General features: G+C 43.4%; 1 protein-coding gene across 1 annotated transcript in view; it reads left to right on the plus strand.

Moving 5' to 3' along the window:
* pik3c2b (phosphatidylinositol-4-phosphate 3-kinase, catalytic subunit type 2 beta) overlaps positions 1-26,410 on the plus strand; it is a 69,504-nt gene extending 43,094 nt beyond the window's left edge. The window contains exons 16-32 of the mRNA XM_084168000.1: positions 5,640-5,828; positions 6,242-6,335; positions 6,466-6,560; positions 7,169-7,457; positions 7,559-7,651; positions 7,832-7,961; positions 11,655-11,791; positions 11,931-12,100; positions 12,336-12,492; positions 12,574-12,683; positions 13,353-13,554; positions 13,932-14,056; positions 18,215-18,332; positions 19,387-19,474; positions 20,076-20,182; positions 20,327-20,455; positions 20,637-26,410. Of these exons, the coding sequence (XP_084024126.1) occupies positions 5,640-5,828; positions 6,242-6,335; positions 6,466-6,560; positions 7,169-7,457; positions 7,559-7,651; positions 7,832-7,961; positions 11,655-11,791; positions 11,931-12,100; positions 12,336-12,492; positions 12,574-12,683; positions 13,353-13,554; positions 13,932-14,056; positions 18,215-18,332; positions 19,387-19,474; positions 20,076-20,182; positions 20,327-20,455; positions 20,637-20,828 (2,425 nt within the window). The 3' untranslated portion in view covers positions 20,829-26,410. The remainder of the gene's footprint in view (positions 1-5,639; positions 5,829-6,241; positions 6,336-6,465; positions 6,561-7,168; positions 7,458-7,558; positions 7,652-7,831; positions 7,962-11,654; positions 11,792-11,930; positions 12,101-12,335; positions 12,493-12,573; positions 12,684-13,352; positions 13,555-13,931; positions 14,057-18,214; positions 18,333-19,386; positions 19,475-20,075; positions 20,183-20,326; positions 20,456-20,636) is intronic.
* The last annotated feature ends 1,578 nt before the right edge of the window (positions 26,411-27,988 follow it).

Genomic DNA, 27,988 nt, shown 5'->3' on the forward strand with positions numbered 1-27,988 from the left:
TGAAAGAGAGGAGTGGGTTTTAGTTGATGATGTCATAGCAGCAGCTGGTGGCGAATCCGCCCCAGATTATATTATACCCCCATCCTCTATCATCTCCCCATCCCCCTCTCCTCTCCTCTTTTGTCCCCTGTATGTGTGTGTGTGGTGTATGGTGTGTGTGTGTGTGTGTGTGTGTGTGTGTGTTGAGCTATTGTGTGGGTGGGTGTTTTTGGTTTTACTATCCTTGTGGGTACCAGAAGTCCTCACAAGGATAGTAAAACAAGGAAAATCCAGACAAGTGGGGACATTTCGCCAGTCCCCACAAAGAAAAAGGCTATTTTAGGGTTACAATTAGAGTTAGGAGTTAAGTTTAAGTTAGGGGTTTGGGGTTAAGGTTAGGGTTACTGTGTGGGTTTAGGGTTAGGAGTTAGGAAATAGGATTTTGAATGGGAATCAATTGTTTGGTCCCCATAGTGTAGTGTTTAGTCCATTAGTCGTTGTCATAGTTTATGATCTTTCTCGTGTATTGTGAGAGAGAAACACAGTTCTGTTTATATCTTGGACCAGAGTGTGTTTTGATGTTTACTTCCAAGCAGGATTCTGTAAATGAGGCTTTGGAGCATGCCTTTGAAAGCTAGAAGGAAGGGGAATGTGCTGTGTGTGTTTTTTAATGTTTGTTCAATGTATACTTTGAGCCTTTCCCCCACTCTCTTGACCTGTAAATAACCAGGAATGTCTCAATGTCAACCTATGAGGCTTTTGACTAGAATGTGCACGAGGGCTGGGCGATATGGCCAAAATATAATATCACGGTATTTTTTAAATTTATGATGGTATTTAATGTTTTTGAATAATAAAAGTTCAACATTTGCTTTATGAGTGGTGCGTGACCCTAGGGTGGCAACACATAAATATTAAGTGATGTTGATGGGTCTTTCTCCATTCTGATTGTTTTATACTGTTCAATTAAACTTCAACCAACATTTTCTGCATTTTCATCAATATCTGCATTTCCTGCACTAATTTAAGATCATATCCACACTGCCACATAGGGCTGCGCGATATGGGCAAAAAGTCTAGGACTTATTATTTTACCAAATGTTGCAGTTTAGCCACAACTTGCTTAGAAAAGACAAACTAACTGTTTGCAGATGTAAGAAACACAAACTAATAGTGTAATTATAGAACGCTTGTGGATTTACATTAATAAGAAGCAAAGTGGAAACAGCATCGTTGTCATCAATATTGCTGCATTGACCATGCAGACTGAACGCAAGTGTCTCGTGGTCAATCAACAACAAATGCGCTCCTTGAGTGACAGGGGGCGGGACTAGGGCTGTGTGGAAAGCATCATTTAGAGCAGGGGTGTCAAACGTCCGGCCCGCGGGCCGGATCAGGCCCGCAAACGGGTTTAATCCGGCCCGCGAGATGATTAAAAAAAAATAATAATAATAATAATAAAAATTTATAATAATTTTGTAAAGTAAAAAAATGCGCTGCAATTTTTCAAGAAAATAAACTGCTGTTCCAATTGCGTCCACTGGATGGCGCAATAGCAATTGTGTTAAGCAAGCAAACTGTTTATACCGGGGCAGAGCAAGTAGGTCAAGCAAAGCACTTTGTTTTGCCCGCGATATTTATTACGGCTTCTACTTTTAACATTATGTGCTTTGGCACCCTCATTGCCCCAATATGTCTCTGTCAAAAAAGAGAAAAGTGGACGCAGAGTGTTCCAAGAAAAATGGTCATCCTATTTATGCTGAAAGAATATTACCTTCGTCGCCACTATGTGAGTCTTCATGCCGACAAATATGACAACTTTCAAGGACAGCGGAGATGAGAGAAGGTGAATGTACTGTTGGCGGGTCTGAAGAAACAGCAGTCTGTGTTTACTCACAGCCGAGACATCAGTGAAAGCAGTGAAAGCTAGCTACCTCATTGCTAATGAAATCGCAGTGGCTTCAAAACCATTTAGTGAGGGTGAATTTGTAAAAACATGCATGATGAAGGCAGCGGAGATTGTGTGCCCTGAAAAGCGGCAGGCTTTTGCAAATATCAGCCTGACAAGAAACACAGTGGCAGACAGGATTTCCGATCTTTCAGTGGATTTGGACAGCCAGTTGAAGCAAAAAGTAAAGTCATTTATTGCGTTTTCGGTTGCAATTGATGAAAGCACGGACATTACAGATGTTGCACAACTGGCCATTTTCATCCGCGGAGTTGATGACACATTGACCGTCACCGAGGAGTTCGTGGAGTTGGTGCCGATGACAGATACAACGACAGCAGCTGATATTTTTACCGCACTCGTCGGCGCGCTGGACAGGGTCGGAGTGGACTGGTCCCGCGCTGTCAGCCTGGCTACAGATGGTGCGCCCTCAATGATCGGGAAAAAAGCAGGCGTTGTGACAAAGTTCAGAGAGAAAGTGCAATCTGCAAATGGAGGACGTGATTTTTTGACTTTTCACTGTATTTTGCACCAGGAGGCTTTGTGTTGCAAGTCATTAAAGATGGATAACGTCATGAAGGTGGTCATCCAAACTGTTAATTTCATCCGATCCAGAAGCCTGAATCACCGTCAGTTTGACAGCCTTCTCAGAGAGAAAGACCACATCTATGGCCTGCCATACCACACTGAGGTAAGATGGTTAAGCCGAGGTGCTGTGCTGAGGCGTTTCTTTGATTTACGAGAAGAAATTGAACAGTTCATGGAAGAAAAGGGCAAACCAGTGTTAGAATTTCATTCCGCAGAATGGATGCAGGACCTTGCATTTATGGTGGATGTTACAGAGCACCTGAATAACTTGAACAAACAGCTGCAAGGGCGCAACAAAGTTGTCACGCAGTATTATGACAGCATACGTTCTTTCAAGTTGAAGCTGTCATTGTGGGAGACGCAACTTGCCGGTGGTGATGCAGCTCACTTCCCCTGTCTGAAAAATGTGTGCGCGACCCAACATGTGGCAGACATGAAGCGGTTCAAAGATAAAATAACGGGACTGTTACGGGAGTTTGAGCAACGCTTTCAGATTTATGTTTATATGTTTTTATGTTGATGTGCTATTGTTTTTAATTGATTTTATTTTATTTGTATATTTAACCTATTCTTGACTCTGTGGTTCTTGCACTTGTTTGGGGAACAGTATTTCATTATTTTTATCTACATTTCTGCCTGAGAAATGACACCCTGATATAGTTCTGTGATCTGTGATATACTTCTGTGAATCACTGAGGCATTGTGTGTTTGTGTGTTCTTTGTCCTCAGAACTTTCAAATAACTTGAGGTGTTTTATGATTAATAGTGATGTTGTGCTTTTGGACACTGTCCTCAGGCTCCAGCTTTATGTTTATATGTTTTTATGTTGATGTGCTATTGTTTTTAATTTATTTTATTTGTATATTTAACCTATTCTTGACTCTGTGGTTCTTGCACTTGTTTGGGGAACAGGATTTCATTATTTTTATCTACATTTCTGCCTGAGAAATGACACCCTGATATAGTTCTGTGATCTGTGATATACTTCTGTGAATCACTGAGGCATTGTGTGTTTGTGTGTTCTTTGTCCTCAGAACTTTCAAATAACTTGAGGTGTTTTATGATTAATAGTGATGTTGTGCTTTTGGACACTGTCCTCAGGCTCCAGCTTTATGTTTATATGTTTTTATGTTGATGTGCTATTGTTTTTAATTGATTTTATTTTATTTGTATATTTAACCTATTCTTGACTCTGTGGTTCTTGCACTTGTTTGGGGAACAGGATTTCATTATTTTTATCTACATTTCTGCCTGAGAAATGACACCCTGATATAGTTCTGTGATCTGTGAAACAGTTCTGTTAATCACTGAGGCATTGTGTGTTTGTGTGTTCTTTTTCTTTAGAATTTTCAAATAAACTTGACGTGTTTTATGATTAATAGTGATGTTGTGCTTGTACTATTCTGGACACACTGTCCTCAGGCTCCAGCTTTATGTTGTATGTTGATCGTATTAAAACAAAGAAAACAATCTGAAGTTGTTGTTTTTAAGTTATATATACCATGATTTTTCCGGTCCGGCCCACTTGGGAATAGATTTTCCTCCATGTATCACATTTAACGGCGTATCACATTTAACAAATGAAACATTCAAATACCGTTATAGAAGGCAAAGTAAAAACCCAAACTGGTCTGTGCATCAATACCGGTATAGAGTAAAATATGGTATATCGCCCAGCCCTAATGTGCACACATTCAAATCTTCAACAAATGATGATTAATGGTCAGGATCAATTTAATATTACATGAAAAACACTAGAGTTATCAGTGTTGATGAATAATGATTTAAAGCCAATTCTCTTAAGGCACAGTCTTTCCACACAACTGTACAGGCTTCGGTGCCATCCAATATCAGGCTCCATGCAGGAAGTAGATCAGCTGAGCTCATCCAATAGCAACAACTGTTGTCCAGCTGGATCATCCAATCCCAACAATGACACAGTATATTCAGCCAATGGAAACAACCGTACCAAGGAGAACCCTTCCAATAGTAACAAAAATTATTTTCCCAGCCCTCTGCTCTGCTAGAGCGGATAGAGAACAAAAACCTGTGTCTGTTGATTTAGGCAGCGATTCAAACATACACATATGAACCTGTGTGTGATGAGTATGAATGTACTGTTTATTCTCCCTTCTCCCAGTCACTCTCTCTCTATTTTTCTTCCTCATTATCTGTCTCGCCTTTACTCCCTCTTTCTCCGTCTGTCTCTCCCTCTCCCTTACACACCATTTCCAAAAATTGTCTTATTTTTTTTAAATCTTTGCCTGTTTCAAATTTAACGATTGTTCTTTATTGGCGTAACCACGTTAGAGTGAGTATTGCCAAAGCAAGGAGAAACAGAGCAATGTTATCGTGACAGAACAAAGAGAGCATTGATACGTGTTGGCCACATTTATACCATGGCTATCTATCTCTTAATCTCTCGTGGACATATGAAACGACGAGAATCTGTCAAGGCCCACGTAGAATGTGATTACGAGCAGCAGTAGTTCCTGCTTTTTTGGTTTTCGTAGTTGATAATTTGGACGAATCAGGATTTTTAGAAGGCGGTGCTTAAATTGGTGCGGTGATTTTCAAGGCCGTGTGCGGATGATAAACGCTTTCCACAGCCACAAAGTCAAAATGGGTTGTATCGTAAAAATTCATGAAAACTCAAACTTTGGCCTTGATAAACACGGGTGAAATTAGCTGAACGGAGGGGTTTGGCCGATAGTTTCCGTTTTACGTGAGAGGAAACTTGGCTTCCTTTCTTCGCACAAAGGTATTCACAATTGTTAACGGCATTCCACCAGAAGTAAAACAGGAAATTACAAACTTTCACGAGATAGATAGTTTTACTTCTGGGTAAGCAAGATTATCTCTTTATTACAGTGGAGAGAGGCCATCTAATGCTTCTGAGAGTAACACCAAAAAATACAGTATTTCCCCCTTTTCTTTTCCAAAGGGATGGGGTTCTAAGTATGCATTATTTCACTCTCTTTCCCCGTCTCCACCGTTTACTCTCTTTACCCCTCCCTTCTATCCATAACACCCTCTCTTTGCCCCACTCTCAAGCAAAATATGAATGTCATTTAATAAGGTAGCTTATATTTATCCTCTCTCTCTCTCCCCTCCCTCTGTCCAGGTTGACTCCAGAGGACAAGCGTCTGTTGTGGGAGAAGCGTTCATTCTGCCAGTCAGAGAGTGGTGCCCTGCCCCTGGTGCTAGCTAGTGCCCCCTGCTGGGAGTGGGCATGTCTGTCAGACATCTATGCCCTACTCCGCCAGTGGGCATGTCTCAACCACCACGACGCACTGGGCCTGCTGCATGCCTCGTAAGTGGACTGTGTGTGCGTGTGGTTACCAGGCAATGGTTTCTGGGGCAGCACTCGCCAGGGAAACAGTCACCGGGCAACTGTCGCCAGAAGACCTGTGGTCACCATTCAACCTTGTCATGATGTGTTAGGACTGGAGGTGTTAGTGTGGACCACAGCCATGCTGGCAGTTTGGGGTCATGGTCAGAGATGGGAGTGGACCTGACAGGCTTAGAATCCTGTTCTGGAACATAAATACCATGAGTTCACCTCAGCAGGGCAACATGCATGGCATCACATGCATCAACCGCTTTGAAGAATGACAGTTCAATGATTAATGAGGTCCAAGCATTTGTTTGATCTCTCAAATATTTCTTTATTTTGGATTGAAACAATGTAGTAATTGAATACGAAATGTATTTAATGTGTATTAGGTTCCCTGATCAGGAGCTGAGGCATACTGCAGTACAGTGGATGGACTCCATCTCTGACCCTGAGCTGCTGGACTTCCTACCACAGCTGGTGCAGGTAACACCGTACCAATGCCTTATGAGCGCACCTTACCAATTCATTATGAATACCATACAAACACCTTATTAGAGGGCTATGTGGAGCAACTAACCAACTCTCTTAATCTGTGTCCCCCTCTGGCTCGCAGGCTCTTAAATATGAGTGTTACCTGGACAGTCCGTTGGTGCGTTTCCTGCTACGGAGAGCCATAGGGGACATGCGCATTGCACACTATCTCTTCTGGTGAGACTTACACACATCAGCTCATGCATGAAGACGCACTCAGCCTTCCTTTTGTCTTCATACACAACCTGATGTAGGCTCACATAGATACACACAGACACACACCGCCTCTTATTTCAACATAGACATGAGTCAATTCATCACTCACATTCGCTCACAGAAACACCCATTAACAAAGTAAAGCACTGCATGCCATACATGACAATGCTGTAATGTAGGACAATGTCATTGATGCATTGTCTTCACTAGGGCAAACATGTTCACATGTCTCCACCTGCTGGACAGATTGGGAAATGCCAAAACAAACTCACTGGATGATGCATAAGAATTTATTCTTAAAAATGAGTTAACACAATTACATCAGGGCCCATATTCATAAGAAGTAGGAGTGCTGATCTAGGATCAGGTCCCCCCTCTTAATCATTATGATTTGAAAGGCTAAACTGATGCTAGAGGAGCACTCGGAGATGCTTCATGAATACGGGCCCTGAACACAAAGTACACATGTTTTAAATAGTGGACCACATGAACAATAGTCAGATATTGTTGTGAAACCTCTCTCCTCCCCCTTCTTCCCTCCTCTCCTCCCCCTTCCCTCTCTTTCCCAGGTTGTTGAAGGACACCCTGCAGGACAGTCAGTTCAGTGGGAGGTACCAGCACCTGTTAGCAGGCCTGCTGTGCTGTGTGGGTAGGGGTCTCAGAGAGGAGTTTGACAGACAGTGCTGGCTGGTCACCATCCTGGCTAAAGTAGCCCAACGTGTCCGGGACACCTCTCCCTCCAGCAGACAGGCTATCCTTCGAGAGGGCCTAGAGGAGGTCAAGCAGTTCTTCTCAGGCAGTAGCAGCTGCCGTCTCCCCCTCAACCCTGGCATGCTGGTCAAAGCCATCAACATACAGGTACGTGTTTGTGTTAGTGTGTGTGTGTGTGTGTGTGTGTGTTTGCTCCTGTGTGTGTGTGTGTGTGATCTCTAATCCTCTCTCTCCTCTCCTGTCTGCAGTTGTGTTCCTACTTCAACTCCAACGCCGTGCCCCTCAAATTGTCCTTCCAGAACCTGGACCCTCGGGGAGACAACATCAATGTCATCTTCAAGGTAAACATTTCAAACTCCACTGAATCAGAGAGCCACTTAAGACTGCTGAGATGCAGCACCTGTTGTGCACATTTACATTTACTGAATCAACAAACCACTTAAATGTACCTTTCTGAACCCGTGTTGACCTTCGACCTCTGTGACCGCTGTGTCTTGTGCCCTCTGACCGCTGCTCTCAAGTCAGGTGACGACCTGCGCCAGGACATGCTGACCCTGCAGATCATCCGCATCATGAACAAGATCTGGATCCAGGAGGGGCTGGACATGAGGATGGTGATCTTCAGATGCTTTTCTACGGGAAGAGGCAGAGGTAAGGAGGAAGCGAGAGTGAGAGAGTGAGAGAGAGAAGGTGGGAGAGAGGTTCCTGTTTTGATTAATTTAATGGCGTGGGTTAGGTCTGCTCTATACCAAATTAGCATACCCCCTGAGTCTTTTCCCTGTTTTACTTCTGGTAGTTTGGTGGATGGGACTACCAGCTCTCTTTAACCTAGAGGGCAACCAGTGGGTCCATCTCCTCTTTACCATGTTTCTTGTAGGATGACAATGTCTGTAGGATGACAATGTGTGTATTTCTGATTTCTTTGGTGAAGTCCAGGTTCCTGCTCTTTAGGGCAAAGGCAGATGACCTCAGGCCTTGGATATTCCAGGATGAGCTAGTGAAGGCTTTGTGTTCCATAAAGTGTCCAATGTTTTTATTTGTGTGGTTTAGCCTCAGACCAGTAAGTGTGAGCAGAGCCTACTGAGCATCTGATACATTCCATTGGCTTGGGCTAGTGTAAGAGTGGGGGTTGGGCCTGTTTGCCTGCTCACAGCCTGGGCGTATGTGTGACTTTCATGTTGAGGCCCTCTTTGCGGGATGTCCTTTAGGGTCCTGGCGAAGGTGGGCACTGCTGCCTCGTATAGGTGGACCTGGTCATAAAGGCTGTTCAAGTCCAGGGTGGAGTAGTGGGCCAGGTATACATTTGGTTTTGAGGCATGGCCATGGGAAATACTTCCGTTTACCCACTGTATGGTAGCATGGTGGAAGTATTTTCGTGGTAGCAGGGTGGAGATAACCACTTGTGCGTTGGGGAAAGTAGAATAAACTTTTTCAATCACTGCCTTGAGTGCTGTGGCCTCCCTTTCCTGCTGTGCTCTCAGGTCATTTTTGCCTGTGTGTATTATTATGTGGCTGATTGACCTGAGTTGGTGCTCAGAAAAAGATCTATGGCGTGCTGGGTGTTTGGACACCAGAGTTTAGACACCGTGTGTTTGGGAAAAGGTTTATTTTCTTGTATATATTTCCCGTTTGAGTCCATAAGGAGTACAATCTGTGGCTTGTGTGTGTCCTCTGTGGGTGTGGGGGGGTTGTCAGGAGGGCTGACAGGGGGTTGCTAGGAGGGGGTAGGGTCCCCTGGGCTTGGGGTTCTTCATTTATCTGTCCTACTGTGATGTCGAGGCTATTGTCAAGGTCTGGGGTGGACTGTTCTGCTGTGGTGTCTGCTGGCTTTTCAGCAGGGGTGGCCAGCTCTCTCATGGGTTGTTCTCTATCACACCTCATCTTTCTAACCTTCTCCTCTATTGCTCACATCTTCTCCTGTTGCTGGGCCTCCTCCTTCCGCTCCTGCTCTTTCTCCTGTTGAAGTTGTCTCGCCACAGTCCAGAGTGAAGAAATGTCTCTACCCCTCCACCTCTCCGGGTCTGGTTGAGGGGGTGTTGTTGTGCTGGACTGTTGTCTGGGTCTGTGCTGACTGGAGTGTGTTCACCTGCTGTTCCAGCTCCTCCAGCTGGGTGAATGTATTCTTAATTTCAGTGAGGGAGTAGTACTCTGTGTTGGGGAGGTTGACTTTTCGCTTGGGGTTGCTCGTCTGTGGGGTTGTTTTAAGGAAGAGGTCTGGACTGACTTGCTCGGAGTGGGGGAGTCTTTCTCAAGAGAGAGCTTCTCCTGCTGCGCTCCCTCTTTGATTCCGTGGAAGTCCAGCTGAAACTGTTTGGGGTTGCCCTGTACAAATACTGTTCCAGACTTGTACAGGTTGACATTGGTTGACTCAGTCCTCGTTGTCTAGTATCCTGAGTTTCCACCCATCGCTAACACCCCCTCTTGACAGAGGGGTAGCACTGTGCTTTGCCAGAGGATGGTCTGTGTGGAAGATGAAGTTGCTTACATTCCCATTTTTGTAGCAGTCAGCAAAAAGTGTCTGGATTGTCCATGATGAGCTTCTTTTTGTACTCTTTGTGTCCCACATTTTTTACATCCAATGGGTACTGTATTGTGATGACCTCTGCACAGGTGGAAGCCATGGAGCAACGGGCCTCAAAGCCCTCTGTATTTGGGTGGGGGAGGCTGTGAAACTCTTCTGCCATTGTTGTGCTCAAGGGCTTTGACACCTCTCACTTCACACCTCAGTGCTAATTGAAATTGCAGCCGGATCTGTTCTGTCCTAGCAAGCTTGGTAGCCTTAACTTAGCATTCAGTCCTTATAAAGTAAAATAGATTATTGTAATACATTTTTCTTTTGGCTTTAAAAGAAGCTTCAGACTAAACATTATTTTCAGGTTTCTGTTGTTCTTCTTTTGCTGGTCGTTAGTTTGCCAGAGCATTTGCTGTATATCTTTGGTAGTAAGAATCCTTCCAGGTAATTTTGTCCAAAATCAGGTTGTAGGTTTGGAGTTTTGATTTGGAGTGAAGGTTATGTTGTGGAGGGTAGTATCCTATATATGTTATTCTGAAAAAATCCAAGTTTATCCAACTCTAAATCTACAGTGAGGGAAAAAAAGTATTTGATCCCCTGCTGATTTTGTACGTTTGCACACTGACAAAGAAATGATTAGTCTATAATTTTTATGGTAGGTTTATTTGAACAGTGAGAGACCGAATAACAACAACAAAATCCAGAAAATTGCAATGATCATGAGAACGGTGAGGAATCAGCCCAGAACTACACAGGAGGATCTTGTCAATGATCTCAAGGCAGCTGGGACCATAGTCACCAAGAAAACAATTGGTAACACACTACGCCGTGAAGGACTGAAATCCTGCAGGGAAACATTACACTCACAAAAGTTGTAAAAGAGTATAGACATTTCAAATGTTCTATTATTGGCTGTGTACAGTGTTGTAATGTGCAAGTAGTTGAAGTATGAAAGGGGAAATAAATAAACAGATAAATATAGGTTGTATTTACAATGTTTTTACTCCTCTGGTTGCCCTTTTCTCATGGCAACGGGCCACAAATCTTACTGATGTGACTGCACACTGCGGTAGTTTATCAATGTTTGATTTGTTTTCAAATTATTTGTGGGTGTGTGTGATCTGTGGGAAATACACTATATAGAAGAGTATGTGGACACCCCTTCAAATTAGTGGATATGGCTATTTCAGCCACACCCATTGCTGACAGGTGTATAAAATTGAGCACACAGCCATGCAATCTCCATAGACAAACATTGGCAGTAGAATGGTTTTACTGAAGAGCTCAGTGACTTTCAACATGGCAACGTCATAGGATGCCACCTTTCCAACAAGTCAGTTCGTCAAATTTAGTTCCAGTGAAGGGAAATCTTAACGCTATAGCATACAATGACATTTTAGGCGATTCTGTGCATCCAACTTTGTGGCAACAGTTTTGGGAAGGCCCTTTCCTGTTTCAGCATGACAACGCCCCCATGCACAAAGCGAGGTCTGTACAGAAATAATTTGTTGATCGGTGTGGAAGAACTTGACTGGCCTGCACAGAGCCTTGACCTCAACCCCATTGAACACCTTTAGGATGAATTGGAAAGCCGACTGTGAGCCAGGATTAATCGGCCAACATCAGTGCCCGACCTCACTAATGTTCTTGTGGCTGAATGGAAGCAAGTCCCTGCAGCAATGTTCCAACATCTAGTGGAAAGCCTTCCCAGAAGAGTGGAGGGGAAACCAACTCCATATTAATGCCCATGATTTTGGAATGAGATGTTTGACGAGCAGGTGTCCACATACTTTTGGTCATGTAGTCTCTCTCTCACTGACTCACACTCACAGGTATGGTGGAGATGATTCCCCAGGCTGAGACTCTGAGGAAGATCCAGGGGGAACATGGAGTGACTGGTTCCTTTAAGGACCGCCCCCTTGCTGACTGGCTACAGAAACACAACCCCACAGAGGATGAGTATGAGAAGGTACAGTCAGACACATGTGCACACATGCACAAACTATCACTCACTCACTCAAGCGCCCGCTCTCTCAACCTCACACAAACACTCTCTCATTGTACACACTGTGACCTGTAACCTCTGACCCTGTGCTGTGTCATGCTAGGCTGTGGAGAACTTCATCTACTCGTGCGCAGGCTGCTGCGTGGCCACCTACATCCTGGGTATCTGTGACCGCCACAACGACAACATCATGCTGAAGACCAGCGGTCACATGTTCCACATCGACTTTGGCAAGTTTTTGGGACATGCCCAGATGTTTGGCAACATCAAACGGTGAGCTCGGGAGGCAGAGAGGGCGCTGGGAAATATATGCCCAACTTCAATTTCAAATCTAGCCGTAGTCGCTATTGCTAGGACAGAGGAACGCAACTTTTACCACTGTGTCTTTGTTTTTTGCTTAGTGTTTTTCTGATTGGCAGACAGACACAGATGGTTCTGTTCCTACTGGTAGAGACCGATGGCCCTGTGTTCTGATTGGTATTTATCTGTGTGTGTTTGTGATTGGCAGGGACCGTGCTCCGTTTGTGTTCACCTCTGACATGGCCTATGTCATCAACGGCGGAGACAAACCTTCCAGTCGTTTCCATGACTTTGTGGACCTGTGCTGTGAAGCCTACAACCTCATCCGCAAACACGCACACCTTTTTCTCAACCTACTAGGACTGGTACGTATACATACACACACGTGTGCGTGCACGAACGCACACATGCACACACACTGATGTCTCCCTATGTGACCTGTGTAGATGTTGTCGTGTGGCATCCCTGAGCTGTCAGACCTGGATGATCTGAAGTATGTCTACGACGCCCTGAGACCTCACGAGTCTGAGGCTGATGCCACCATGTACTTCACCAGGTACACACCATCACACACACACACACACACACACACAAACTGTATATTCTATATAGACTTACAGTATAATCCGTATAGTCATAGAGTATGTTGTCTCTCTCTCTCTCTCTCTCTCTCTCTCTCTCTCTCTCTCTGTCTCTCTCTATGTGTGTGTCTGTCTCTCGCTCTCGCTCTCTCTCTCTCTGTCTGTCTCTCGCTCTCTCTCTCTGTGTCTCTCTCTCTCTCTCTCTCTGTGTCTGTCTCTCTCTCTCTCTGTGTCTGTCTCTCTCTCTCTCTCCCTGTCTCTGTGTCTGTCTCTCTCTCTCTCTCTCTCTCTGTGTGTGTCTGTCTCTCGCTCTCGCTCTCTCTCTCTCTGTCTGTCTCTCGCTCTCTCTCTCTGTGTCTCTCTCTCTGTGTCTCTCTCTCTGTGTCTCTCTCTCTCTCTCTCTCTCTGTCTCTCTCTCTGTCTGTCTCTCTCTCTCTCTCCCTGTCTCTGTGTCTGTCTGTCTCTCTCTCTCTCTCTGTGTCTGTCTCTCTCTCTCTCTCTCTCTCTCTCTCTCTCTCTCTCTCTCTCTCTCTCTCTCTCTCTCTCTCTCTCTCTCTCTCTCTCTCTCTCTCTCTCTCTCTTCTCTCTCTCTCTCTCTTTTTCTCTCTCTCTCTCTCTTTTTCTCTCTCTCTGTCCCTCTCTAGGTTGATAGAGTCCAGTCTGGGCAGTGTTGCAACTAAGTTGAACTTCTTCATCCATAACTTGGCCCAGATGAAGTTTGCCTCATCCGAGGAGCATCCTGTCCTCTCCTTTGCCCCTCGGGTTTACACCCTCAAGACTGACGGACTCATCCTCAACCTCTTTGTCTGCCGACACATACGAACTTACAGCTCAAGCAAAGGATACGTAAGTCTACAGTCATACACACCTACAGTCCTAGTAAATTACACCTATGTAAATCTACAGTTACATGTACACATAGGCCCAGCAAGGGATATGTCCACTATACTACATACGCACATACAGGCCCAGCAAATTATACAAGAATTCCTAAGTCTACAGTCATATGTTATACTACGTATACACATACAGCCCCAGAAAATTAGTGCTATGTAAGTCTACAGTTACCCACACACATATGCACCTACACTTTAGTATAAGCCCAGCAACAAATACAAAAGACAAACCGTCTCTCCCTAACCCTAGCCCACAGCCTCCGTAAAGGATACATCATGTAAGGGTAGAGTCATGTAAGATCAAGTATATAGTGTGTCTCTCCCCAGGCATTTGTGGTGAAAGTTGAGCGAGAGGGCCAGCAGGGGTCAGTGTTGGTCCAGAGGAGCTTTGAGGAGTTCTATGAATTACACAGTAAACTACGCCTCATCTTCCCCTCATCCAAACTACCCAGGTAACACACGCACGCACACACACTGATCATGTACAGATCATCACCCTTCTCTTGAAACAACAACAGTAACTAAAACTAGTAATAGAGGAATAGTAATATTAGTGATAATAATTGGAGTCTAAATAACTGTAGGAAGTGATGTCACTGGTATCTATCTGTAACTATCCACCTCATTTTCGAACACTTTTAAAACACGGAAGCCAAACGCAGCAACTATGGATACAACTTACTCCGCGCTCGTGCATTATCATAATTCATATGCGCACCACTAGAAATCCCTGCATTAGCATGTTTCTGTTAGCTGAGACAGTATATTACTGTCTTGCTAATGTGTTTGGACCTTGTAAACTGCCGTGAAAACCCCCATAATTGATCCAAATGGTTTCCCAATCAGGCAGGCTAGATACAGTTATTTTGAAATGAACATGCATTAAAAATGGCAGGCTTTTGAGCGGTTATTCAAATGACAGGCTATTCACTGCAGTCTACAGCCTAGACTAGAGTTTTTTACTCACTTGAAAACAATAATAAAATTCTTCATGACATTGTTGTTGTAGCCTAGGTAGGATACATTTCTTGTCCCTAAAAAACTGAAACAATAGGGTAGGTTTTCCAGCCTGTCTGTCGTCATTGTTCTGTTGCGCAATTACGCACCTGGCCTTTTTCGCTGCCACAGGTATTCCTTTTCATTATTGTGAAGTCCCAGGATAAGCCAGACTACAAAAGCTTGTTGGACACCTATTTCGCCTTCTTTTCTTTAGCCTACTAATAGCCTATTGGAGGAGCGACGCATGCTTGCTCTTGCTTGCTGAATGTAAAATAGGCTACAGCATTAAGAACAGGGAGTTGTAAAGGAGAAGCCCATATTTTACTATAGTAGGCCTATCTTCACACCGGGCTACATCCTGACAAAATATATCATATGAGTGGCCTGCTAATGTACCTTTCTAAACCTTCTATACTGTCGACAATAGACCCAAACTGATCCAAATAGTTGCATGATCAGGCCTAGGCTGTTGGCCTATGCAGTTATTTCAGCATGTGCGGTTATTCAAATTAGCCTACATCACTTCAGTTTACGGCCTATGGACAATAATTGTGTATTCACTTGATAACAATAATAAATTCCTCATTGCACTGTTGTTGTAGCCCAGGTATAATAATTGTATTGTCTAAAAACATAGGCCTAGGCCTAATCAATAGTGGATCTTTGCATGCCTGGGGACCACAGAGCACAGCCTGAAGGAACGCGCTACAGAGCTGCCATTTCATAATCTGTCAACTTATTTGTCTTGCACTTTGACAGGTAAATATTTAGCCTATAGCCCTAATATTTAGCTAATAATTAGCCTAATATCTAGCTAATATTTAGCTTCTTACTTCGGCTACACATCACTAGACTCTCTTCCAGCTGTTTCCGTGCGCAACAGGCTATTGGCTATGCAATCCTCTCCACAATAGGCCATTCCTCTTATTGTGAAGTCCCAGGAAAAGCTATAGGCTACAAAAGATACAGTAGGACATTTATTTTCATCATTTTTTATACTACGCCTAATAGCCTATTCGGGGGAAGAAGAAGGCTTGCTCTTGCTAATTGCTGAATGTGAAACAGGCCTACAGCATAGAAAATGAATGTCTGGGAAAGTTTAGGAGAGAGTGCATTGGTGTGATCACTTTTGGATGGTTATGATAACATTGTTGCACTGATGCATTGCAAATAGTGGCACAGGACGTACAGAGATGAGCACAGGGAAAAATAAGAACCAAAGGAATTTACAACCATTAGAAAAATGGAAATCACTTCGAACCACTTGAGCAATGAGGCAATGACATGCTGTAAAAGATACAGGCTAAACAACGTTTGTTGTTGAATTGCTACATTTGAATACACTACTGTTAAAAAGTTTGGGTTCACTTAGAAATGTCCTTGTTTTCAAAAGAAAAGCAATTTTTTTGTCCATTTTAAAATAACAGCACATTTATCAGAAATACAGTGTAGACATTCTTAATGTTGTAAATGGCTATTGTAGCTGGAAACGGCTGATTTAAAAAATAAAAATAAAAAAAAATAATGGAATATCTACATAGGCGTACAGAGGGCCATTATCAGCAACCATCAGTCCTGTGTTCCAATGGCAAGTTGTGTTTGCTAATCCAAGTTTATCATTTTAAAAGGCTAATTGATCATTAGAAAACTATTTTGCAATTATGTTAGCACAGCTGAAAACTGTTGTGCTGATTTAAAGAAGCAATAAAACTGCCCTTCTTGAGACTAGTTGAGTATCTGGAGCATCAGCAATTGTGGGTTTGATTACAGGCTCAAAATGGCCAGAAACAAATAACTTTCTTCTGAAACTCGTCAGTCTATTCTTGTTCAGAGAAATGAAGGCTATTCCATGCGAGAAATTGCCAAGAAACTGAAGATCTCGTACAACGCTGTGTACTACTCGCTTCACAGAACAGCGCAAACTGGATCTAACCAGAATAGAAAGAAGAGTGGGAGGCCAAGGTGCACAACTGAGCAAGAGGACAAATACATTAGTGTCTAGTTTGAGAAACAGACGCCTCACAGGTCCTCAACTGGCAGCTTCGTTAAATAGTACCCGCAAAACACCAGTCTCAACGTCAACAGTGAAGAGGCGACTCCGGGATGCTGACCTTCTAGGCAGTTGCAAAGAAAAAGCCATATCTCAGACTGGCCAATAAAAAGAAAATATTAAGATGGGCAAAAGAACACAGACACTGGACAGAGGAAGATTGGAAAAAAGTTTTATGGACAGACGAATCGAAGTTTGAGGTGTTCGGATCACAAAGAAGAACATTTGTGAGACGCAGACCAAATGAGAAGATGCTGGAGGAGTGCTTGATGCCATCTGTCAAGCATGGTGGAGGCAATGTGATGGTCTGGGGGTGCTTTGGTGGTGGTAAAGTGGGAGATTTGTACAGGGTAAAAGGGATCTTGAAGAAGGAAGGCTTTCACTCCATTTTGCAACGCCATGCCATACCCTGTGGACGGCGCTTGATTGGAGCCAATTTCCTCCTACAACAGGACAATGACCCAAAGCACAGCTCCAAACTATGCAATAACTATTTAGGGAAGAAGCAGTCAGCTGGTATTCTGTCTATAATGGAGTGGCCAGCATAGTCACCGGATCTGAACCCTATTGAACTGTTGTGGGAGCAGCTGGACCGTATGGTACGTAAGAAGTGCCCATCAAGCCAATCCAACTTGTGGGAGGTGCTTCAGGAAGCATGGGATGTAATCTATTCAGATTACCTCAAAAAATTGACAACTAGAATGCCAAAGGTCTGCAAGGCTGTAATTGCTGCAAATGGAGGATTCTTTGACGAAAGCAAAGTTTGAAGGACACAATTATTATTTCAATTAAAAATCATGATTTCTAACCTTGTCAATGACTACATTTCCTATTAATTTAGCTATATTTCCTATTCAAACTCATTTCATGTATGTTTTCATTGAAAACAAGGACATTTCTAAGTGACCCCAAACTTTTGAACAGTAGTGTACATATTTTTCATTAGGCCTACATGTACATTGAAGTATTATTTGCTGTTGTCACTATGACAATGAACACACCCTGAAAGCACTGAATGGTCTGAACCAGTATCTGTGTGTAGAGACCTCATGAATGGTCTTGTGTTATCACCTTATTATAGGCAGTGTGCAGTGGGATGTGTTGATAATTTGATTGACAGGTGTAGTACAGTAGAACGATAAACTATAAATGTTCCTCTTGTGTGGATGCTCACCAACGTTTTATAGTTATGTAGCCTATAGTTTATCATTATAATTATCATTATAGTTATTGGCTTGGTGGATGGCCCGGGCCTTAACTCTGACACAATACAACTAACGTTATTATCACAACAGAACTAGCCTACTAGTAGGTCTAGCTAACGTTAGCGAACTTGAATGAAATAAATATAAAATTACACTTATACTCTATAAATTGACTTTCAAATAATTTCCTCTGGCAAGTTTGCCACCGGCGCTGCAGTAGGGAAGTAAAGCGGAAGTGGAATCTATCACTTCCGTTGTTTGGCTGTGCCCATAGCAACGATCGAAAATGAGGTGGATATTAACTATCTGTAACTGTAAAGTGAAATCATGACAATGTCCTTTGATGCCCCTCCCAGTTTCCCCAGCCGGTTTTTGATTGGGCGGTCTCGAGGAGAGGCGATGGCTGATAGGAGGAAAGACGAGCTCAATGGATATGTCTGGCATCTGGTGCACGCTGCGCCCGAGGTCGCCCAGGTAACCAGTCAACTCTGACCTTTGGGTTCAGGCACTCAGTGACCCCTGTTGTGTGTCTGCCACTCTATTTAAATATCTATTTAAAGCACTGTGTTACCACTACATTCACTAGACCAGGGGTTCTCAAACCTCTCCTTGGGACTCCCAGACATGATTACCTTACCTGATTTACCTAGTCAGGTGTTGACTCCGTTCAATCAGGTGTGCTAACTCTGGAATAGATCAAATACATGGAATGACTGGGTGTCCCAGAGTAAAGGTTTGAGAACCACTGCACTAGACTGACCATGAATGTCATCCTAATGCTGTATTAACAGTTCATTTATAATGTAAATTACTATATGAAACTGCTGTAAGTGTTAGTGTACTACTTATATAACTGTCAGTTATTTATGTGCATGGACACACGCTCATTAAAGTGGAGGCAGAATGATCTGTGTGGAGTCAGTCTGTATGTGTCTGTGGTTTCAGTATGACTGGAGAGTTTCTTAGAATTCAGCCCCTCCCTTTTAGAAGAAGCCACACATCAGTGTTACAGCCTTAGACACACACACACACAATCTGTCAGGGTGGGTACTGTAGTCCCATTCCAGAACTGTACAATCTGTCAGGGTGGGTACTGTAGTCCCATTCCAGAACTGTACAATCTGTCAGGGTGGGTACTGTAGTCCCATTCCAGAACTGTACAATCTGTCAGGGTGGGTACTGTAGTCCCATTCCAGAACTGTACTACTGCCTCTGATTGCTGACAAACTTCCCTCCACACACACGGCTCCACTTCCACGTCAAACTAAAACACAAGCTAGAACTGCTAGCGCTCCCATTTATTTTCTTCAGTTTGGAAATGGCGCCCACAGTGTTGGTGTGAGTTGATGTTCCACCTAGGAATTAATTAGGTGGAACATCTGTCATATTGTTGTTTTCTGTCATTAACTGAATGTACCCTTCCTCCTCCTCCTCTCTTCCCATCTCTCTCTTTGTCTCTCTTTATCTCTCTCTATCTCTGTTTCTGTCTTTCTGTCTCTCTCTTTCTGTCTCTCTTTATCTCTCTAAGTGTGACCTCATCTACACTTTCTTCCATCCACTGCAAAGAGACGAGAAACCTGGAACAGTAGTGAACACACTGCAGAGCAAACCTGCAGGTACACACCCACACACTCAGTGTGTGATTCATCAGGTGACTCACTGAGAGGAGATGGTTATCGATTGGAACCATTATTTGAATGACATGTAATGCACAGCATGTAGGCACAGGGTTAAGTTTATCACTTACTAAAACAAACTCACACCCACCCACACACACACAGCAGAGTCCAGTGTATCGAGCCCGTGACACACACTCTGTGTCCTTGGTGACCGGAATAGGAGCCTATGTGATAAAGTAACCAATCACAGACATTTTACATTTACATTTTAGTCATTTAGCAACGTTTATGAGTTAGGGGTTACAGGTTAATGGAACTCCAGATTTCAATCTGGCTGATTGGCTCTCTAATGAAGATGGATCTACAGCACATACAGTACATAGGTATACAGTCACCTATCTCAGTAGATCCAGCCCTCCCTCCTCCCTGGGCCGTCACACACACAAACACAATACATGTACACACACCTCCTGCCACTATAAACACACACACATACACTCATACTGTATAGCCTTATTAAAATCCTACATTGAGCTTTAAACTCATTCTGCTATAATCACATGCGCCGTCTCTGTTTGTCTCTCTCCCCCACCTGCAGAGATCTGTTGGGCTCCGGTCTCAGGCAAAGTGGTAGGAGAGGTCAAGCTCTCCATCTCCTACAAGAGTGACAAGCTCTTCATCATGGTCATGCACATACGAGGCCTGGTGAGTGTGCATGTGCATGCATTGTGTGTGTGCGTGCGCGTGTATGTTCAGCATGCTGATTGAGAATGTAATGCTGTTGAAGATTTCTACTGTAGACTGTTATTGAGGATATACTGACTATCCTTCCCCCTCTGTCTTTCCTAGCAACCCTTGCAGGAAGGGACAGACCCTGACCCCTATGTCAAGCTGTACCTCCTCCCAGACCCCCAGAAAACCAGCAAGAGGAAGACCAAGGCCGCGCGCCGCACCTGTAACCCCACCTACAATGAGATGGTGAGATCTAGTTGATGTGTGACTGTGTATGTAACTTTGTGTATCTCTTCTGTCCCTGTAGTTGGTGTATAACTCTGTATGTCTCATCTCTCTCCCTGTAGTTGGTGTATAACTCTGTATGTCCCTTCTCTCTCCCTGTAGTTGGTGTATAACTCTGTATGTCCCTTCTCTCTCCCTGTAGTTGGTATATGACCGTATCCCTCGTGGAGACCTACAGCAGAGGGTGATCCACCTGCGGGTACTGGGGGATGGTGCATTCTGGGAAAACACCCTGCTGGGCGAGGTCTTCATCCCCCTGAAGACCCTGACACCCGGACAGTGCTGGGCAGACTGGCACCAACTGGGCACGCCCAGCACCGACTCCACACACTGAGAGAGCCAGAGGAGGAGGGTGAGAGAGAGAGGGCGAGAAATGACTAATCAGGTTGTGCGTGCACACAAGTGTGTGTATGTGTGTGTGTGCGTAGGTGTGTTCAGTTGTGAGAGTTGGGCTGGTTTATTCCCCCCAGTGGGGGTGTGTGTTGACCCCTATCATGCCCAGGTTGGAGGTGTTTGTGTGTGTCCTACCTAGGTTGGAGGTGTGTTTGTGTGTGTCTGTAGACTCACCAACAGTCATCGTCACTGGACACTGTATCCATGGGACTGTACTATATGGACCTATTGTTAGCCAGGCTGACCTCTGACCACCATAAAAAGGGATTAACTACGGACCATGTGACCAGAAGGGGGAAGATGACCAGTCTGTATCTCTGGTGACTGACTACCAGAATACCTTTCTCTGGTAACAACATGGCCTCCCAAGACCAGGTCACAGAGGACCATGGGAGGAAGCAGAAGGCATTGTTACTCAGTGAAAATGTGGAGAATCTCAATTGCATACTCCTCTTGTCCTCTCTCCTCATCTCCTTCTCTAAACCCATTGGATGAGAAAGCCAGAAGTCCCGCCCCTCTGACCTTCTCCTCCAATGGGTTTTGAGAAGGAGGCGAGGAAAGAGGAGAGAGGACGCGAGGTGTATGCAATCGAGATTCTCCCATGGACCACATCTTTCCCTTTTATCTAGGGTCAACGGAGAGCCGTCCTCTTACCAGCTGATGAAAAAGACTTTGAAACAGGGGAAGTCCCCTTGGAAGTCATGTCTTTTTAAAAGAAAACCTTAAGTTATTTCTTTTTCAAATGTTATCCTTCTGTTAATGCAGCTCCATTTTGAGCTCTGTTTGGTTGTGTATATTATTTTCATGTCTGTGTGTACCCCAGATTTATGTAGATTGTGATATGTGAATTATGTTGGGTCAGTCTTTCTGATTTGAGAGAGGGCATGAATGCTTTTGTACTATTGTGGTGTAGAGATGTACAGTACCCACTGGACCTGCCTATGGTATGGGTCTACCCTAACACATTATGGTATGGGTCTACCCTAACACATTATGGTATGGGTCTACCCTAACACATTATGGTATGGGTCTACCCTAACACATAATGGTATGGGTCTACCCTAACACATAATGGTATGGGTCTACCCTAACACATAATGGTATGGGTCTACCCTAACACATAATGGTATGGGTCTACCCTAACACATTATGGTATGGGTCTACCCTAACACATTATGGTATGGGTCTACCCTAACACATTATGGTATGGGTCTACCCTAACACATTATGGTATGGGTCTACCCTAACACATAATGGTATGGGTCTACCCTAACACATTATGGTATGGGTCTACCCTAACACATTATGGTATGGGTCTACCCTAACACATTATGGTATGGGTCTACCCTAACACATTATGGTATGGGTCTACCCTAACACATTAAAGACTCTTTAGTCCACTCAGCCAGTGGCTGTAGCTACTCTACTGTAGAACTTGTAGGACTGTGTGTTTGTGTCTCCCATTGTTGAGTAGCTGTTGTTATCCCAAGTTGTACCTAAGCTTCATTTGGCCATTTGATGATCGCTATTTGCATTTCAAATGTCTTATTGGGCGAAACCTCATCTGAATCACTTGTTTCCATTTTTGGCTTTTATCAATGCCTTCACAAATATTTTTTGCATTAGTGCTTCTACACAACACATACGTGGATGTTGGGAAAATCTAACTGTTTGCTAGGGCCAGAGATGCACTGTGTATATCACAAAGAAAATGCTATTTCAAACACAAAACTGAAACACCATTCAACTGCATCCAGTGGACATATTGCACATGGATTTATTTCTCATGCATTTTTAACTTGCATTGGACTTTCATGTCGTTTCAAACTACAAAGGGATCCTGCCTATGTATTATCCAGTACTGTAGCTTTAATAGAAAACACAACGGCACACTGACAGGATAAGTGCAAAACAAGGATTGTGTGTGATTTCATGCATACCTGAAAAAACCTCAACTACATGTACCTACAGTAGCATTGCTCTACACATTTGTGTCTTGCCTTTGGGAAATTTTGGGGTGTGCACCGCAGTCTTTTTTGGCAGTGATTTCTCACTCATTTTCTTCTGTAAGAGAATTACACACTGGACCTGTTTCGCTCTGGCAGACAGACACTGTGACCTCTCACAATGCAAATAGTCCATTTTCATTGGAATAAACTGCTTATGGGCAGTGTACTATATCCACACAGAATCAATATGTCTTCATTCACTGGTGAGAGGGAAAGATCAAGGTTAACTCATGAATCAGGGCTAGGAGTTTTGACCTGACCAGGAAATGACCTGACCATGAAAGATTGCCAATAACTAGGACCAGGTTTATTCCTGGTTCCATATATGGTTAAGCTGTGAAGGAAGTTTCTCAAATAGGGCAGTTATTGGTAAGAAATAACATCTTGGTGTCTGATGTTTTCAGATCACAATACAATTACAGACAGGCTAATACAGGTTAAGGCTGGCTTTCATAGGTGCTGAAATGTAACACGTATTGGTTTGGACCAATATGTTATGTGTGTCAGTTGTACCACTTTGGGGGAAAGGAGGCTTCCTCCTTGTCTCCTTCCCTTTCTGGTCTTGATAATGTAGCTAAGAGGAGAGTCTTAAAGCTCTGGATCTCTATACAGTATATTACTCTGGGTAAAAGGGATATGTTTAAATACAGACCAGTGATTATGAATGGATGGAGACTGGGACAGGGGTTCATTTGAAGGCATTGGGACTCCCAAACCTAGCCCCAAGCCCCTAGCACCTAGCTGCTATGTGTAGATCTGAAAGGATATGAAGTAATATGATGATCATTTCACCTAGTCTACCAGAAGGTACCTGTCTAGATCTTTTAGAGCTATAGTACCAGTCAAAAGTTTGGACACACCTACTCATTCAAGGTTCTTGCTTTCTTTTTACTATTTTCTACATTGTAGAATAATAGTGAAGACGTCAACTATGAAATAACACGTATGGAATCATGTAGTATCCAACAAAGTGTTAAACAAATCAAAATATATTTTAGATTTTAGATTCTTCAAATAGCCACCCTTTGCCTTGATGACAGCTTTGCACATACTTGGCATTCTCTCAACCAGCTTCATGAGGAATGCTTTTCCAACAGTCTTGAAGGAGTTCCCACATATGCTGAGCACTTGTTGGCTGCTTTTCCTTCACTCTGCGGTCCAACTCATCCCAAACCATCTCAATTGGGTTGAGGTCAGGTGATTGTGGAGGCCAGGTCATCTGATGCAGGACTCCATCACTCTCCTTGGTCAAATAGCCCTTACACAGCCTGGAGGTGTGTTTTGGGTCAATGTCCTGTTGAAAAACAAATGATAGTCCCACTAAGCGCAAACCAGATGGGATGGTGTATCGCTGCAGAATGCTGTGGTAGCCATGCTGGTTAAGTGTGTCTTGAATTCTAAATAAATCACAGACAGTGTCACCAGCAAAGCACCATCACACCACCTCCTCCATGCTTCACGGTGGGAACCACACATGCGGAGATCATCCGTTCACCTACTCTGCGTCTCACAAAGACACGGCGGTTGGAACCAAAAATCTCAAATTTGGACTCATCAGACCAAAGGACAGATTTCCACCCGTCTAATTTCCATTGCTCGTGTTTCTTGGCACAAGCAAGTCACTTCTTATTATTGGTGTCTTTTAGTAGTGGTTTCTTTGCAGCAATTTGACCATGAAGGCCTGATTCACGCAGTCTCCTCTGAACAGTTGATGTTGAGATGTGTCTGTTACTTGAACTCTGTGAAGCATTTATTTGTGCTGCAATCTGAGGTGCAGTTAACTCTTAACTTATCCTCTGCAGCAGAGGTAACGCTTGGTCTTCCTTTCCTGTGTGGCGGTCCTCATGAGAGCCAGTTTCATCATAGCGCTTGATGGTTTTTGTGACTGCACTTGAAGAAACTTTCAAAGTTCTTGAAATGTTCCGCAGACTGACCTTCATGTCTTAAAGTAATGATGGACTGTCGTTTCTCTTTGCTTATTTGAGCTGTTCTTGCCATAATATGGACTTTGTCTTTTACCAAATAGGGCTTTCTTCTGTATACTAACCCTACCTTGTCACAACACGACTGATTGGCTCAAACGCATTAAGAAGGAAATAAATTCCACAAATTAACTTTTAACAAGGCACACCTGTTAATTGAAATGCATTTAAATGTGTTCCACCTAATGAAGCTGGTTGAGAGAATGCCAAGAGTGTGCAAAGCTGTCATCAAGGCAAAGGGTGGCTACTTTGAAGAATCTCAAATATAACATACAGTGAGGGGGAAAAAGTATTTGATCCCCTGCTGATTTTGTACGTTTGCCCACTGACAAAGACATGATCAGTCTATACTTTTAATGGTAGGTTTATTTGAACAGTGAGAGACAGAATAACAACAACAAAATCCAGACAAATGCATGTCAAAAATTTTATAAATTGATTTGCATTTTAATGAGGGAAATAAGTATTTGACCCTTCTGCAAAACATGACTTAGTACTTGGTGGCAAAACCCTTGTTGGCAATCAGAGGTCAGATGTTTCTTGTAGTTGGCCACCAGGTTTGCACCCATCTCAGGAGGGATTTTGTCCCACTCCTCTTTGCAGATCTTCTCCAAGTCATTAAGGTTTCGATGCTGACGTTTGGCAACTCAAACCTTCAGCTCCCTCCACAGATTTTCTATGGGATTAATGTCTGGAGACTGGCTAGGCCACTCCAGGACCTTAATGTGCTTCTTCTTGAGCAGCTCCTTTGTTGCCTTGGCCGTGTGTTTTGGGTCATTGTCATGCTGGAATACCCATCCACAACCCATTTTCAATGCCCTGGCTGAGGGAAGGAGGTTCTCACCCAAGATTTGACGGTACATGGCCCCGTCCATCGTCCCTTTGATGCGGTGAAGTTGTCCTGTCCCCTTAGCAGAAAAACACCCCCAAAGCATAATGTTTCCACGTCCATGTTTGACGGTGGGGATGTTGTTCTTGGGGTCATAGGCAGCATTCCTCCTCCTCCAAACACGGCTAGTCGAGTTGATGCCAAAGAGCTCAATTTTGGTCTCATCTGAACACAACAATCTGAATCAGTTCTCCTCTGAATCATTCAGATGTTCATTGGCAAACTTCAGACGGGCCTGTATATGTGCTTTCTTGAGCAGGGGGACCTTGCGGGCGCTGCAGGATTTCAGTCCCTTTAAGAGTGTGCTCCTAATCTCAGCTCGTTACCTGTATAAAAGACACCTGGGAGCCAGTGAAGTGCCTATCGGGTAGGGAGTAGGGGTCTATTTGGGACTGGGCAAGGGTTTGACCTGGATCCTTCCAGGTCAAGGGACTGAACTCTGACGTCTGGCATCCTGGGAAAATGGGACAGAATGTAAGTTTAAAATGAACTGGATCTTGTGTACTGTAAATACTGAGAATATCATTAATGTGATCTATTTCTTTAATTCAGTATATAGTTCTAATTGTGTTGTTTTCTTAATTTTTGACCATGTTATGTAATATTTGCACTAAATAACAAAATAAACTTGAATCGGAAAGAAGTGTGTGTGTGTGTGTTGTCTGTGTTTTTGTGAGCGTAGCCGATGCGTCTGCCTGTGTGTGTGTGTGTGTGTGTGTGTGTGTGTGTGTGTTTCATCTGATGAAAGCACCATGTAATATTAAACATCCACTGACTCAGAAGCTTTTGTCAGTAACATGCCAAATCATTGCACCATCTTGTTTGTATGGAAATAACACTGAAATATGTCTAATTACAATGGAAACCCAACCCCAGTCACAGAACCATTGGGGGTCCGATTAACGACCATTAATGGCATAATTAAACCTTGACTTCTATCTGCAGATAATGCATTGGGCTGGATGGAAACCATGATATACGCCATTATTTTTGATAGAGGTATTAAGATTGAATCAATTAATTCCCTTTCTGTATCTGATCTCTGTCTCTCGCTCTCTCTCGCTCACTCACTCACAGTTTGATTTGGTTACTGTTAAGCTCAGTGTAGCTCAATGGCCTTTTTACTTTGAGGCAGGGAGGGAGGATAGGCTACGTCTCAGTCAGTCTGTGTCCCCATCCACCCAGGCCTCTATCCTGTCCCCATACTAAGGTAACAAATCAGATCAGGCTAAGTGTGAATCTAAAGCTGAGAGACCACAGACGACCCCGTAGAAACATAAATACAGGATGATGAGAATCTACAGAGGTAGGATATTAATTTGAGCTACAGCAGGGAAATAATCCTGCATCAACAGGAAAAATGAATTATGTGGACATTTTTGTAAGGGAAAATCAGTCTGAAATTACAAACTCAAGAAGCCTTTTTATTAAACCTCAAATACACTACAAGTTTTAAATGTCATGCAATGCAGGAAAGTTATCCTGCAACAGGGTGATCAAATTAAGATCCTACATCTTTATGGCATTCAACAGTTAGGAGTCAATGCCCCATACCAGTGTTATACTGTATATGGGAAAGAGTCAAGTTACAGTCTGCTATCTAGGCACTCATAACAAACTAGGGCCCCCCAACTGAACCAACCAACCAACCTAGCATGAGACACTCTCATAAGTATTAAAAGCTCAATCCAGGCACGAGGCACACCCATAAGCACTGAAAATCACGTTGGTCCAATCTTCCATTTTTAGGACACCCCCATGAGTTGTGCATTTGAACCAGTGGAGGCTGCTGAGGGGAGGACGGCTCATAATAATGGCAATGATGCCAATGGAATGTATATTATACATTATGAGTAACAACATAGGTGTTTTGGGAATCAGGAGCAAAAGGGGGAGTCTCTCACAACAATGTTTCTGTATACAGTGCATTCGGAAAGTATTCAGACCCATTGACTTTTTCCATATTTTGTTACGTTACAGCCTTATTCTAAAATTGATTAAATAATTTTTTCCCCTCATCAATCTACACACAATACCACATAATGACAAAGTGAAAACAGGTTTTTAGAAATTTGTGCAAATGTATTAAAAATAAAATACAGAAATACCTTATTTACATAATTATTCAGACCCTTTGCTATGAGACTCGAAATTGAGCTCAGGTGCATCCTGTTTCCATTGATCATCCTTGAGATGTTTCTACAACTTCATTGGAGTCCAC

This window comes from Coregonus lavaretus (assembly GCF_964263955.1).
Source record: "Coregonus lavaretus genome assembly, chromosome: 8".
Classification (NCBI taxonomy): Eukaryota; Metazoa; Chordata; class Actinopteri; order Salmoniformes; family Salmonidae; genus Coregonus; species Coregonus lavaretus.